Below are 16729 nucleotides of genomic sequence, written 5' to 3'. Positions count from 1 at the left end.
TTGTAGGATGAAATTGGCTCCAATCAAGCGCTGTCCACTGGGTATGGCATTGAAAAATGGAGTGAGCCAATGAGCAAACACATTGTACCATTAGAACACTGGAGGTATAGTTGCTGGAAATGGGCCACTATACAGTACACCTATATAGATACTGTATTGCACCAAAAGCCAGACATTTGCAGCTAGAATAGTCATTTACCACATTAGCAATGTATAGAGTGTATTTCTTTAAAGTCAAGACTAGTTTAAAGTTATCTTCATTGAAAAGTACAGTGCTTTTCCTTTAAAAATAAGGTAATTTGAATGTGACCCCAAACTTTTGAAAGGTAGTGTATATACTGTTTAACTTTTTTAAAATCTCCCAATGATGACTCCAACGTAGTAATACATCGCAAACGTTGCAGACATTTAAGATTTCATAGTCAAACCTACTAGATTCCCACAGTTCTACAGCTCTCTGTTACATATTAAACAATTGGATGTGAACTCTTTACAACCAAGCAGAATTTCCCAAACTAGTAGCTTAATGAGTGACACCGAGTGTGCATATGCAGCTGTGGACTTCTGCTTTCAGCTCACTTTAGACATGCACCGACGTCCGTGGATCATTTAAGCAGACGTATTGACTACAATATTCTGTTATTTTTAGACACTTTTAAAGGTCCACATTTGTTTGACCACTTTTGCTTTTGCTGTAATGCTTTTGCTGCTGTAACACCACAATTACCTCATACTGGAACAATAAAGGGATTTTCTATTTCTATTCTTATATTATTGAAGTCTCCTCTGAGGATGCTTGTTCCTTGTTTTTCTATTTGTGTTTTTAATCAATGTCTGTGTGTAATGCTGACATAATGACAATGAAGACTCTGGACTTTTTAACCTTTTAAACTGTTTCCTGAGATGATCTGTGCTGCTAAAAACAATGTAGTAGGATGTCTCTGCTAATCATCTTGAGAGTAGACTGATATTTGTTCAATGTTTTGCATTTCCTAAATTTTAAGAACTAAATAAAACTTTAAAACAGATAAATATGTTCATTATTTTCACTCTTTTCATCCATTAATTCAAATTTGTAAGCAATACTGAGCACCAAACATGTTGGGAAAGTTTTACACTGATTCGAATGAGACAGTTAAGTGGCCGTTTGCCACTAACATACTAACATTGAATATTTTTCTATAATTGCATTGTATATGCGCTGAAAACTGTGCTTTTAGATAAAACAGCAAGATTTTGACTCATACAGAAACTATTGTCTGTTTTACCCCAGTAGAGGTGTGTTGTGGTGTATGTAACCCAATCTGCCAGTGTGTTTCCGTCGCACATTTTGCCAACATGTTACGGATGTTCACATACTGAAAAATGCCAAGTTGCGGCTAAACCTGTGAAATGAACCCCCTTTTGTATAGTGCTGTCACTTTACATAGTGTGTGTGTTACAGTAAGAGCTCCTCTTTTTATTTGGCAGTGGTCTGATCCAACAATATTGTTCTGCACAGCTCAGATTAAGGAAGCAGGGTATCAGGAAAGCATGCAATTACAACATCATGGTTGAATATTGTAACCGAGAAGAGATAAGGAGAGAAAACAGTTGACACCTGCTGTGTGGGAAAGGCATTACGGAATGCAAGAACAGTTTTTAATATTGTAGGGATGCATTTAAGTTTTTTGTTACGGCATGTATTTTCTGAAATGATTTGCCTCATTGGTGGACAATCTTCAGCAACTGAACGTCGTCCGCAAATTAAAAACTTGCCTACAACGGCTCTGTCACCGTCACGTTCTTTGGATAAAATAATCGGAGAAGACGGAGATAAGGCCTGTCCAATCCATACTGCAGCAGAGGCAGATAAAAGCAAGTGTTTGTCAAACAATGTGCAATGCTGTTTCCACTTGATTTCACAGAGAGCGTATTGAGCAAATAAAACAACAGACTGCGAGGGCCGATTAATACGACAACTGCAGAGAAAGACAGGGGGAGGAGAGGGAGTAGGAAGGAAATGACAAGGGAAAATAAGACAAGAAGGAGAGTTATAGCAAGGGAGACTACGAAGGCGTGAAAGAGAGAAAGAGAAGTTGAACATGAGAAAAATGAGATGCTACTTTAATCCTAACGGCCAATAAGACTGTCAGCAAGCAAGAACATACTGTTCTAAGTATCTCTATCACTCTTCTCCTTCTCTAATCTACTGTATCTTTTCCTCTTTTTGTTCATTCTTCTTTTACAGATTCATTTGACTCCAACATTCATCTTCTTCCCATCTGCCTCTCATCTCACTGCTTGACCTTAAATTTTACCCTCAGGCCAAAGTTTTGTACTGAAGATTGGAGAGAACAGCAAAAGCTTCTGCAGAAGAAAAATGTGAAGCAGGAGAAAGTGATAAAATGGGAACCTTACAAAAGTTGCCTTGCTTCACCACAAGGTTTAATGGTTGATAATGACACCAGAATCTGAAGATTATTACCATTAGATAGATCTTGCATGACTATATTGTTTCCATCAATAGCTCTATCTGTAAACATGTTATTTTATGCATACAATAATAATTACATTAAGAAACAAATTAACACATTTATATAATGGGCTTCACTGTCATGGGTACAAGATGGTTTTGTTTGCTTTGAGAGGCGAGCATGAACAAAAACAGATAGAGAACGGCTTTGATGTTTGTACAGAGCCCAGTGCTCTCACTTCTATCACTTCTACCACAATCCCTGAGGCACAAAATTAAAAAGACCGCCACAGATAAGAGCTTCATGATGACAAGAAATGCAAGGGTGCTTGATCGCTATGGTAAATAGTCCTTGTCTGTTATGCTTGATTGTTTGTAGAAGTTTGACCTTCTATGGAGACTGGCCAACTTATTAGTTATAGCCAGCATTTTGGGGGTAGCTTTATCGTAAAACGCAGCTGCACCAACTTGGAAATCCCACCTCCAGTACGCAGCCAAATTTTCAATAACGACACCCTCTATATGAGACAATAAAGCCTTAGGAAGGATTAAATCCATTTAGCTCCTTCTAATTCTGTTGATAAAAGTATTGGTGAAATGGAGGACGTTGCATTACTGTGTGGAGGGCTAAAATTACTGTCAGTGACTATAATTATCAAACATCTCAGACTCGCTGCAGGGAGTCCAAATCAAAGTCAATCAGTCCTACTTCAGAGTGCGACTTGCAAGTCACTCTATTTAAAGTTAAACTTTCAGGAAAGGCATTGACAAGGTAAATATAATCGAAGAGTTTCAGGTATAGGATTTATTTCAAATTAAAAACAGGAAAGACTGGATCTCTTTTTTTGCAGGAAGGTCGAATGAAGAGGGAGTTTGATAGAAAAATCTGGACTTCTTGAACAGTAATTCAGACATTGCACTGGTTTCCCAGAGTAATGAACAAGCTGAACCATAAAGCTAAGCTCTTCATTTCACAATCTGCCTACACCTTTACCATCATGTATAGTCATGGGATTTTAAACAACATGCCTTCAAATTTTTTTGAGATATGGGCACATTAGTTTTCAAAACTTTGGATTTCAGGTTAAAGTTTTAAAAATTATTGTTATCAACATGGCTCTAGCTCTGCTAAACTATGACTCAGAACTGCCATACTGGTGGCTCTCTAGTGACAGCTGATCCGCCTCTACATGAAGAGGAGTTTATTGTGGTTCGAACATCTGATCAGTATACTTCCTGGCTGATTACCTTTGGAGGTTTTCTAGCAAGTGGAGGGAGACCAGGGGGAAGACAGAGGTGCTGGAATGACAGCATACAGTACATTTACAGTTGCTTCGTCTGGAAACAGACTGAATTGATGTATGTGGTTCCCTCCTGGTCCTGTAGCCCTAAAACGCCATCTCAGATACGCAAAAGAAAAGGAATCAATGAAATGCTAGATAGATATCCTCTAAAGCGGAGGTCTTCAACAGGGGGGTACCATTTCATTCACAATACCTGTCCCATCAACGAGGAATCAGAATCAGGAATACTTTAAGAATCCCAGAGCGAAATTACTTTCGTTACATGAATCCATCTGTAATAGAGGGACTATAGGAGTAGCTTGATATAACACAATTTCATACAGTATATACACTCACCGGCCACTTTATTAGGTACACCTGTCCAACTGCTCGTTAACACTTAATTTCTAAGCAGCCAATCACATGGTGGCAACTTAGTGCATTTAGGCATGTAGAAATGGTCAAGACAATCTCCTGCAGTTCAAACCAAGCATCAGTATGGGGAAGAAAGGTGATTCGAGTGACTTTGAACGTGGCATGATTGTTGGTGCCAGAAGGGCTGGTCTGAGTATTTCAGAAACTGCTGATCTACTGGGATTTTCACGCACAACCATCTCTATGGTTTACAGAGAATGGTCCGAAAAAGAAAAAAACATCCAGTGAGCGGCAGTTCTGTGGGCGGAAATGCCTTGTTGATGCCAGAGGTCAGAGGAGAATGGCCAGACTGGTTCGAGCTGATAGAAGGGCAACAGTGACTCAAATAACCACCCGTTACAACCAAGGTGGGCAGAAGAGGATCTCTGAACGCACAGTACGTCGAACTTTGAGGCAGATGGGCTACAGCAGCAGAAGACCACACCGGGTGCCACTCCTTTCAGCTAAGAACAGGAAACTGAGGCTACAACTTGCACAAGCTCATTGAAATTGGACAATAGAAGATTGGAAAAACGTTGCCTGGTCTGATGAGTCTCGATTTCTGCTGCGACATTCGGATGGTAGGGTCAGAATTTGGCGTCTACAACATGAAAGCATGGATCCATCCTGCCTTGTATCAACGGTTCAGGCTGGTGGTGGTGGTGTCATGGTGTGGGGAATATTTTCTTGGCACTCTTTGGGCCCCTTGGTACCAATTGAGCGTCGTTGCAACGCCACAGCCTACCTGAGTATTGTTGCTGACCATGTCCATCCCTTTATGACCACAATGTACCCAACTTCTGATGGCTACTTTCAGCAGGATAATGCGCCATGTCATAAAGCTGGAATCATCTCAGACTGGTTTCTTGAACATGACAATGAGTTCACTGTACTCAAATGGCCTCCACAGTCACCAGATCTCAATCCAATAGAGCATCTTTGGGATGTGGTGGAACGGGAGATTCGCAACATGGATGTGCAGCCGACAAATCTGCGGCAACTGTGTGATGCCATCATGTCAATATGGACCAAACTCCCTGAGGAATGCTTCCAGCACCTTGTTGAATCTATGCCACGAAGAATTGAGGCAGTTCTGAAGGCAAAAGGGGGTCCAACCCGTTACTAGCATGGGGTACCTAATAAAGTGGCCGGTGAGTGTATAATTAGGGGGTCCCCACTCCATCTCACCATTAGTTTGGGGGTCCTTGGCCCTGTTCTAAAGCCTTTAGCTGATTCGTTGACTGTATCTTTAGGGATGTTGAGCAGTTCGAAGGTGAAGGTAATCCTCCATCCTGCTTTACCTAAGAATTTACTTTGACGTATTCCTCAGATGAGCTATTTAGCTGCTTCTTTAATTAATTTTCTCCTGTCAGTTTAAGCAAACAACCAGGCCTTTGTAGGTTTGTAATTATGCCATACTTAAATTTTGAATGATTTATTGATATATTGAGATTAAAACACACACGAGGGCTCATTTCTGAAAGCAATCAGTCTCACTTATTTTCATTTATAGACATTACAATTAAGGGGTGTCAGTGCAATTCCTCTCCACCACCACCAGGATTTTTCTAGATTCTAAAAACAAGTCTCACAAGTCTCTATGTGTTGGTGTAAAAATGAGGGTGAAATCGGGATTATAAATACAGCTGCAGGGTGCCCCCCCCCAAAAAAAAAAGTTTATAAATCCAATGTAGTTTCCTGCAAAAAATTATTTAAGGCAATAAATATATGGTGTGCCACAAAAAAAAGGAACACGAGGAAAACTGCCAGCAGAGCTCTCATTTTTACATCTGCTCCCCTGAGATGTGAGGGCAGCATAACTCGTGGCCATGGCCCCCCGTTTGAGAGCTGACCAATAGAGGAGCAGAATACTGACCTCTGGTCCTAAAGACAGCCCTTGATTAATAGACCTAGTTGAAGATTTATGATTCAAGCAGGAAAAGAGGCTAAAAAAGAGGGAGACGTTGAGCGCATATGCTCTGTTTCTATTCTCAGCCATGAACACAATGAAAAATCTCACTCAAACACATATGAATGGCCTCATGGAGGTGTTTTTTGTTCTCGGTATGACAATATAAATCTAAGAGAAAGACACATTTACAATATTTAAAATTAAATGTGAATACCTTTTGTTATACAAAGACAAATTCTGTCTGAATCCATCTTAACTTTATACGGTATATATTGAATAGGAAGCTTTATTTGCTAGAGACTTGAATGAAGGAATGAGATTTACATCTGAGATCTCAAAGGATGGAACAAGTTAATTTTTTGAATGTTTTCCCTAATATGATACAAAAATATACAGTACTTTTAAACATCTCCTGAGAACCTACTATATGAAACTTAGAAACTTTACAGACTTAAGAACCGTGGCTAGCCGAAGCTCCCACAGCCCACACCAGCCTGCCCATCAGACCCATATTTAAACATATTTATGTGACAAGAATAAACATTTTTGGGGAAAGAAAGCATTGCAGCTTTACACAAACCACCCCTGAAAAACCTGAAAGAACAAAAGCCCCAGGAAAGTAAAGCCCAGAGAGTGAATAAATCTTGGTAAATGTGTTTAGACGTTCAAAAGTCCCAGGCTTTTGAGTTGCAATGGAAAAGGGGCTTAAATGTAGTTTGGTAAATTCGATCAGGGAACTTGCCTCCTATACCCAAGGTTTCTGTTGTTGTCTGCATAGAGCATTATACAAGGAAGCAGGAGAAACTTCCGGTGTGAACTTCCAGCATTGACTGTAAAAACGTTGGCCGCCTGTAACTGCAGTAGGTAAACTGACTGGGCTCCATCGTTTTATGTATAAGAACTGCTGACTGCTACACATTTTTTGAGATACTAGAAAAAGAAATCCATTTGGTGCGTTCGGATGAAAACCTGCACATTTTTACTAAAAGAATGTAATACTTGGTCTTCTTTAAATTTCCCATACCTTTCTATTGGGACATTGTAGGCTCTGACCCATCAGTGAGCATAAATATGGTATGAAGAACAGAGGAAAAGAAGTGTGACTAGTCCTGCTGCACAGACAGCTGCCTAAACTGTCCGACTTATTAATAAATCTTCATCAAATCTGGGCTCATTAAAGTTACTTAAACGGTGTAACTTAGTGTAAAATATCTGTCAGTATATAATAGTAGCTCTTCATTTGTTTAAGTAATTAATGCAGGTTAATTCATGTATTTTTTATTAAATAAGAAATGGTTTAAAACCCTTAAATGGCCTGTACTTGCAGAGCACTTATACCAAAGCACTTCCCACTACCGTCAGTCATTCACCCATTCATACACATATTTGCACACTGACTGTGGTACGAAACACTGCAGCCACAGCTGCCCTGAGGCCGAGCTGCCATACAGTTGGCACCAGCAGGTGCTGAACAATAGTACCACAGGGCCTGTTGATTAAATGTATGCCTCTAATTAAAGATGGATTTAGGCCTTATGACCAAGGCTCATTAGTGCACTAGCAGGGTTTAGGCTGGGCTGTTTACTCCCATCCAACAGCCACCTTAGATTTAATTGCTGAAGAACTTGAAGGGGGCCCCAGAGCTGGACAATGTAAAAATGGCCTGGTCTGGACCTGAATGAGTAGAATACTGATAGATTATTTCTTCCTTATTTTGTTAAAGTTATAGAATGACTATTATCAAAACTGAAGCGATAATAATTAGGAGGCCTTTCTTAGGCAAAATGAGAATATTTCTTTCTTCAGGCGACAGCAGCTTGCCGCTCATCTGGCAAGGCTTTACCCCCAAAGACACTCTCAGTCTGTTATGCATAACTATAAACTCGCTCTCTGTTCATCAGCCTCTTCAAACTTCGTATTTACATATTTACAGAGTTTTAGCGAGGGACAAATTGTATTTACAAACTATTTCTGGTAATGCTGGCTGTCAGTTAAATTTCGAAACTTTGCCTAACAGACACAACGTCGAGGGACTATATATATTAGAACTGAACCTAAAGTTTTTGGAGAAGAAAAAGAAAGAAAGTAAAGTTTTAATAATTAATGCTGCCATAAATTATTTAAAATGTAATTGTTAGAATCTGATGGTGTGGGGTTGGTAATGACAATGGTTTATTTGTCAAACAGGTGAAGACAAAGTCCATAATATAGCTAGAATGCCCTCAATCAGTTAAAAACAAAAGTTTATTTTGATGTGAACAATTTGTGTTTGAATATCTCCAGTTTATGATCAATTAAAGTATTCCTGCCAATGTAGACAACTGAGAGTCTGCAGACATATGGGATTCATTAATGAGCAATGATGTAAAGAATAAAGAAGTTGGTTTTTCCCAAGTGAGCATCTGTCGTCTCAAAGAGACAACATGTCAGGTCGGCGTTAAAGAAAAGGCAGCTGCATTTTATTATTCTGATTATAGAAATAGTAAAATAGCTTTTAATAAGTATATATCTATTGTACATGTTTTTTATCTGGTGTTTATTCTGTTTTGCACTTCGACAAAAAATGAGTTGTAAGATTTCCGTCGCAATTACAGCATGCTAGTGTAACGAGAACATGGAAGGGAAAGACCACTCGCATTTCTCTGAGATCATCCCTGCGACAGGTTTTTTTTTTTTTGTCAGACTTATGCAATAATTGAGCAGGAATGCTGTGAGTCCAACAGGAAGTGGGGAAGGAGTAAAAGTAAAATGCAAAAATACAAGCTAAAATGCTCGCATTTAGTGGAAACCATGATGCAATTTCTGATCACCGTAACAAATAGCAATCCTCTTTATATGTGTTTGAGTAACAAGTGCAGTTTCTTTTTTTGTCGATTGCGATCTTGAGATTTCACAATCAAACTCTCATATGAATATTTGATATTGCACATCTGGTGGTCCAGCAATAGACCTGCTAATCAGAGCCTATATATTTGGAAGAAACTGAACTATAATAATTCTGTTTTAACTGTTGCCCAAAGGTTCTGTATCCTTTATATGTAGATTTGAGTGCCTCTTTATTAAAAGAATAGGACATATTTCTTTTTTTTTTTTCAAAAATGTGAGTTCTTGTGACTTTGTCCGCCCAAAAAATTTATAGTAAGAATAATGGAGCAACAATGAATGGCTAAAACTAAAGCTAACTGGATACATAAACACTCAAAGCGTTCAGCAAAAGCAAGAATGTCCAAAAGATGTATGTAAGACAACCAACAAATAAGATGATCCTTCAGGAACTCAAAACCAAAAGATACTCCACTATACCCTTACTTTAAGACCCAAACGTCCAACATATGTAGATTTATGATTTTAAATAAAGTCATCCTCTGCTCATCTCCAGCAGCCACAGTCTTACCTGTTCAGCACTTCTGTAACCACCTTTAACTTTAGTCTGTTAAGTTTTTCTGTGATCAAACATAATCTGTCAAATAACCAATACTGCTTTAGACAGAGACGATACGACATACATGCATTCTGAACACAATAGTTGATGCTGGGGAGTGAGAGAGTTTGAGGCACGGCATGGTAAAGAACAAAACTAAGTCACTGAATTTAACTGCTGCACTTCTTGGGACAGAAAATAAATCAAAACATACTAATATTAATATGAGCACTTTCTTTTATTACATATCAATTATTTTGTGTAGCAAATCTAATTTAGGGCTAAAGGCTCGGTTATAAATGCATAAAACCTGTTTTCACATTTAATTTAGTATTAATTCTTCGAGAGGTTTTTCCAAGGTTGGCTTTCAATGTGTTTTTAAAGAATACATGGAAAATGGAAACTAGTATAAAATAAAAAAGGATCAACTTTCTTAGTCTTCAGACCCAACAGAGTTTTCCAAACACACGCTGTATCTAGTATTTTTGCAGAATAATGACGTACCCTGTTGACACTCGGGGCAGCATTGGCCTTCGTTTATAACAGCCAGGGTTCCTGATGGGCAACCGGGGCAGGAACGAAGATAACAAGTCACCTGGGCATCGTGGCATTCACACTCACGGCAGCTGCCATCAGTCCAACGGGCTCCATTCTGCAAAAAAAAAGACAGACGACATCGTTAATTAGACCTCAACAAGTGACAGAAAGCTCAGACCAGGCTGATTTTAATTTTTAATTCTGATAAATCTCACTCGTATTTAAAAGGAGGCCAATGCTGCATTTTAATGAGTGTTATTTGAAAGAAGCGGGACATCGAATAAGGGAACTAATGAGTTCACCAAGGACAAAGTCCCACCACCAGCAGCAGGAGTGTCAAAATAAGGATAAAATAAAAACTTTTTAAACCATATCAACTTATAATAAAAAAGCAATACACCATGTGCTTTAAGTCAAAGAAACAAGAAAATGTTTCTCTATCAGCTGCTAGCATTTATGCACTGTTCTCATGCATTACTCATCTGCTTTCTTAGCAGCGTAGAAAGTATGACCCTGGATGAGTAAGAAAATGAATTAACCTCATATAATATTCTTTATTTCTTACAGTAGCCCAGCAGGGATGCATAATTCACAACCAAAAACGTGACTAGACTGATCAGAGTCAGAGATTTCATTTGAAGTATGTCTATGCATCTCCCAAAAACAGTAAAACAAAATGTTTTAGATGATTCATAAGAAATGTCAGTAAGGCAAAAGTCGTGGTTTACTTCGCCCCCCCAAGGCCCCCAACCACCCCCACCCCCCAACACACAGCCTGAAGTCTGCTAGAAACACCCCAGTTTCAAACCTCTACCATAACCAGCCTGAAGGATTACCGCCCAGTTGACCTCATACCTATTACCATGAAGTGCTACGAGAGACTCTTTCTCCAATACATCAGGGACTGTTTCCCCCGATTAGGGTTGCCAACTGGCCTTGAAAAATTGTTCCATATTTAGAAATATAAGTACCTGTCCTGTATTTACTCGAAAAGGAATGCACTTTGTCCTGTATTTCTGTGACAGTAAAAAAATAGTCAGTAAAAAGCTAATGGAAAATGAAGAACAAGGGCACGTTAGATACAAGACTTACTGTAAACTTGTTCCCCTGACCCTGTCCTGCATTGTGACCAATGAGCTGACAAAGTATATGTAACGATCAAGAATCCCCTCATCCCATTGGTCGAGCCAAGTGTTGCTCAAGGAGAAGATAGTGGAAGACAACAGAGCAGAATGGGGGACGAACGGAGTAATTAAAATTCTGATGCTACTTTTAAGGGCGGTGCACCCTGCATAGTGATGCACCTCCTCCGAAAAAAAAAACAACAGAAAAAGGGATGTAGAAATATAGGGAGGAATAGGAAAAAACAAATACCTGGGAGGAAAAAGTCCATGATAATGAATATAAAGCACAAATATTCATCTAATTCAATGCAGATTTGAGTCAAACAATTTAAAAAAAGCATTTCACACACAAAGGGGAGCTTAAAAAAAAAAAATCACCACTCCAGGAGGGGTAAAGGCAATCGGGTCAGCTGGCACGCACATGAGGTGTCCCTTTTTGTTTTTAGGGAGTTGGCAACCTTACCCCCAATACTCAACTTCTACCTGTTAGGATATTGGGTGAACAGTTTCACAGAGGACTGCATTGTCATATAGTAGCTCTTCATGCTGTGCTGAACCCCCAGGAGAAACAGCAGAGTTATGCCAGGATTGCTCTATCTGGATTACAGGCTGGCCTTCGACACAATCAACCCACACAAGCTCATCACCAAGTGAGAAACCCTGGATGCCCCTACATCCCCTCCATCTGGATTCAGGACTATAAATAGCAGACCCTAGATTATGAAGCTGTCCACTGCCTTCTCAGCATCATCACACTTCCTCCAGCCCCCTCCTGTACTGCCTCGACACCTATGCAGTCCATCCCACAAACAAATCATCATCAAATTAGCTGATTACTGTGGTGGGACTGATCTCAAGGGAAAATGAGTAATCTTTAGAAAATATCTCACAAAGGAGCTGGTGCTTACAAACAGTAAACATGGACTCGAGCTCAGGAACTTGGACAAGAAGCTGCTGGTTCAGGAACCACACTAAGGCAGACAGAGCAAGGCTTCAGAGGACAGTCAACGCAACACAAGGAATTACTGGCTGCCCCCCCTCCCCTCACATACATTTACACCACCCAGTACCCCAGCAGAGCACTCAAAATCAAAATGGACAGATCACACTCAGTTTGAGCTGCGTTCCAAGACAAGCAGACAGAGAAACAGTTTCTTTTTGAGAGATGTTACCCTCATCAGCGCTAATATCTAAAGTCACCGCTGATTAATGTGCAATATTAATATCACTGCCACTTCTGCAACTCTGATCTACCACACCTCCATAAGATTTCTCCATTACATGCAATATAATCAACTGGGAACGTGAGCACATACCCAATATCTTGTGCAATGGCTTTGACTTCATATTTCTTTGTTTTATATTTCTATCTTGATTTTATCTTTTATTGAGAAATGTTGCACAATGTTTTTGAAAGTAATCTTTGATTAGCTTTAATAAAAAGGAGAGCCTCTCCTGGAACTGATTTGATAAATCATTAATGATGTGATTTAACCCTGTAACGTTAAGTCTCTCAGAATTTACATCATCAATTTGAGTACTTTTTTTCTTTTTTTTTCTTTAAATACCTGATATACTGTGTATGGACATTAATAGTAAATAGAAAAAAAAATAAAAAAAAAAATTCAAACCCTTAGTAGCAATTTTAGGAATCTCTTTCTTTTTTTTATTAATAAAGACAAATACAAAAAAATTTAAATTCTGACTATTTTCATTTAATTTCAATGACCAGGTGTGTTGGAGCAGAGATGCATCTAAATTGTGCAGGACATGGGCCTTTAAAGACAGGAATTGGACACAACATTTTAGGTTTAGGAAATAAACTTTAAACTAGATCTCCAATAATCATCCTTTAAATGCTAGGTACTCATCAAAGACATTTCCAGCCACTCCAGGAAAAACAAAAAACAAGTTATGAAGAAAAACAGAGAAATTATTTCATTATCTTAGAATCTTGCCTTTTATTTTACCTTTAAATTAATTCCAAGATAAAGCTTGGTGTTGGGATCTGGAGAAGTACCACCTTTCTCCAGCAGAGTGCGCCGTGGGTCTCCTGGGCTGGAGCCCTCCTGCACACCTGGATCTCCTCAGCCCATCAGTAGACCTGCTCTACTTAAGCAGCTGCCAGACCTTCCTTCAACGCCGCAGTGTTTACCAAGTTTGGTTAGCAAACCTGAGCCTCTGTGATTACTAGAATCTTTGTCTCCCAAGAGAAACCCTATTCTAATCTGCCTCTGTCTTCTCACTCTCAGGAAACCTGTCTATTGTCTGAAGCTCTGGATGAGCTTAGCCTGTTACCTGCCTGCCTGCCCTAGAGAGCCAAACCTGAAGATCTCACTCTGGAATCCATCTGCTGCTCTCAGGGAAAGAGCTGATCAGTTAAACCAAGGTCTGTCACTGGAAAGTCAGAAGCTAGACGCTGCTGCTACTGAGCACTCTGCTGAACCAACAGTCTCTGGACCCAACCGGTTCCCTCTCTCAAAGGAGAACGCCTGAACCTCTTCAAGGTATTTCCAGAAACATCTGAAACTCAACTATTCACCTGTTTAACTGGCTAATCAAACTATCCGTCTCTGCAGACGCCAGAGAATCCTGCCCAGACCAGTTTCCTGAATCCAGTCCTTGTTAATATTGTGAAATCTTTCAATAAACTCTGTTGAACTTTTTATCAGTCTCCAGTGGTGTTCTGCATGTGGGTTTAATCCCTAAACCAACCATGACACTTGGATATTGTGGGTTATTATTCTAAAGCATCTTTCCAGACTGTAATCCAAAGATCTTTTATGTATTCAAACCACTAATTATTTTGCTACAAAAGCATCCATCTTTTAGTTTTTCATACTACTGGTGAAATAATTCCTTTAGGGGAACAAACAGCAATACAATTTTAATGGTTATAGCTCCCATTTATGGGTTCAGTTGCATCCTCCTGCCTTTCATAGATGTCTTGGGTTTGTATAATTTGATCCTTAATGACACTGTCATATAACCTCAGCTCTAAAATCAGTTTTTTCATGTCATAAATGAAATCCAGGAAATCCTTCAGGATCAACGGCAAAATGCTCAGAATGTTACAAAAACAAACCATAAAACTTGGTCGTTTTTCTTGGCAGTGACAGAATTATTATAATTATTTGGCTATGTGCTAACTTTAAATATAGCACTTCAGATGTTTTCTTTTTCTCCTGAAAGTATAAAAATACTTTAAACTTAAACCGTATGTATTTTTCTTCCTTTAGCCGCTCTGATGTTAACTACAAACATTTCAAAAAAACTTTTATACTTGAATGAGCCACAAAGCAGAAAGTGGTACCTTGAAAGATTTCCCCTCATAGAGGCAGGAGGGTTTCACTGACGAACATTCAGGACAGCACTTTCCTGGCAGATGAACAAGCTCTGAATCCTAAAAACAGAATTAAAAGGAAGGGACATTTCAAAATGTACTCAGTCCTGATTATTCCAGTACATTCATTTATTGTAAAATCAGCATCCACCTCATTTTGGGAAATTCTCTCCTATTTTGCAAACCTAAATGGAAAAGCAAATAACTTAGGAAGTGTAAGCCCAAATTACATGTGCAACACATTATTTGAAAGCTAACACCATCTAGTTTCTGAATGGATAAATTAGGTGAGTAGAACAAGCTGCATCAGCTTAAACATGACTCAAAGTTGTTTTTTTTATTCTCAAAAATGATAGGTCTTTTTTTAACAGCAGTAATAAAGACATGCTTGAGAAAAGGCAGGTCTCATTTTATTACATTTGTTCTACATCATGTCAACCACAAATGCAGAAAATCTCAGACCTCTAGCTCCAATAGTTCCAGAGCTGTGGAGTTTTGAACTTTTGGTTTCACCAGTGTCTCCAAAACCTCTCCAAATGTGCCAAATTGTGCCAAATGCTTTTATGCTTTGCTTTACTATTTGACTCATAGAATAACACTGAAACATTTTGATCCCCACAAAACATTTATGAAGCAAGTATTTTCCACTTTTTTTCAGAATGAGTGTATATAACAAAATGCAGAATGTTTACACCTATAACATAACTAAAATGTTGATTATTAACATGCTAGTTAATATATATCGACACAAGACAAGTAGCTCTCCTCTGAAAATGTGGGGGGGGAAAACTATTCTTTTTGTGATAGAAACAAATAAGAAACTGTAAGCCCTGATAAACAGAGATTAGTTAAAACAGCGAGCATCCTAGTTTACTGTTCAGTGATCGCCTAGGTAACCAGATTATGTCATGATCTCTGCAGATTTTCCAATAATGATACATGCATAGATTTATTATAGCTAATAAGAAAGTTTTTTTTTGCTCATTTACTGGTAGCTAAAAATACTGTGCTGCTAAGCTGGTTTACTACTAAACACTAAATAGAATAGATTTCAATTGCTGGGAGAAAATCTTTCAAACAATGAAAATAAAAGCAATGACACACAAACAAAAAATTGTTTTATTAGTTATAGACTGTCCTTAATCAATGATTAAGAATGCAGTAATTTTAAAAAAGTAATAATTAAAATAATAAACTTCTAGGAACATTTTACACATGCTATGCCACAGCTGATGAGTATCCTGCCCAAAAGTTGTTAGGATTCAAATTCATGAACATTTGGATAGTTTGTCCAACCTGGCACTATTAATGATCTCATTTATGTCAATCTTCTGTAAATATCAATAAATATCAGTATCAGAATGTTTTGTTTAGTTTGCTAAGGTTACACTCTGTGGTGAAACTGTAAAAATTATTTAAATCTTCACTGTTCTGAATTGTAAATATGAGGATTTGAAATTTATTTTTACAGTTTTTCTTACATTTAAAGCACATATTGTCATTAACTTATATTTTTGACTAATAATTGCTGTAGATATAGAATAGGCAAACAAAAACTTGTTCACATTACTTTAAAAATTTTGCGTTGTTCTTTGTCTTTTCTCTCACCTTTCAAGGTTGCTCGCATGTCAAAGACTCAAACAATGTGCTCAGTCTGTGGAACGTAACGTCAAAAGTTGAAGGATCATAAACCTAACGATAAATGTTAGCCCTTTTTTCGGCCTACTGACTCAAAGATGTCAATAAACCCATAACCTTCTCTGAACTGTTACTAACAATGGTGCACACACACACACACAAGGTGAAAGCTAAATAGCTATGATCTTCTTAGCAAAGTGACCTTGTTCATTTCAGGGCTGGACACATGCCAGTTATGCTACTTACAGTTAATGACACTTAACAGCTTAAATTATGGCGATATAGCATGATTAATGGGGTTTTATAGGGTCCCCAGGGAGGAACATTAAAGCAATATGATTAAACCTCCTCCATTCCTGCCCACCTTGAAGCAGAAATTCAGAATAAATAACAGAAACACCAGTTACTGACCTTAAAGAGTTTTTGAATTTGCCTAAACCTCTCCAGCATTCCTAGCTATCTTAAGAGTCTTAATTAACAGATGAGGTCTCTGTTTTAATTTGAAGCTGATTCCACATAATAAGATCATTATATGGGAAGCACAGAAGGTTAGCCTTGTAGCTGTCACGTTAATTCCTTTTTTTGGACCAAGCTGCACATTT

General features: G+C 38.5%; 1 protein-coding gene across 1 annotated transcript in view; it reads right to left on the bottom strand.

Annotated features, from left to right (window-relative positions):
* The window catches only part of fras1 (Fraser extracellular matrix complex subunit 1), a 352266-nt gene that overhangs the window by 205852 nt on the left and 129685 nt on the right, over nt 1-16729 (bottom strand). The window contains exons 10-11 of the mRNA XM_015373599.1: nt 14460-14549; nt 9990-10137 (exon numbers count right to left, since the gene is read on the bottom strand). Coding sequence (XP_015229085.1) covers nt 9990-10137; nt 14460-14549 — 238 coding nt within the window. The remainder of the gene's footprint in view (nt 1-9989; nt 10138-14459; nt 14550-16729) is intronic.

This window comes from Cyprinodon variegatus, unplaced genomic scaffold (genome assembly GCF_000732505.1).
Source record: "Cyprinodon variegatus isolate N-32 unplaced genomic scaffold, C_variegatus-1.0 Scaffold89, whole genome shotgun sequence".
Taxonomy (NCBI): domain Eukaryota; kingdom Metazoa; phylum Chordata; class Actinopteri; order Cyprinodontiformes; family Cyprinodontidae; genus Cyprinodon; species Cyprinodon variegatus.
Note: the sequence above shows the minus strand (reverse complement) of the source record. Positions and strands in the feature narration are given on the sequence as shown.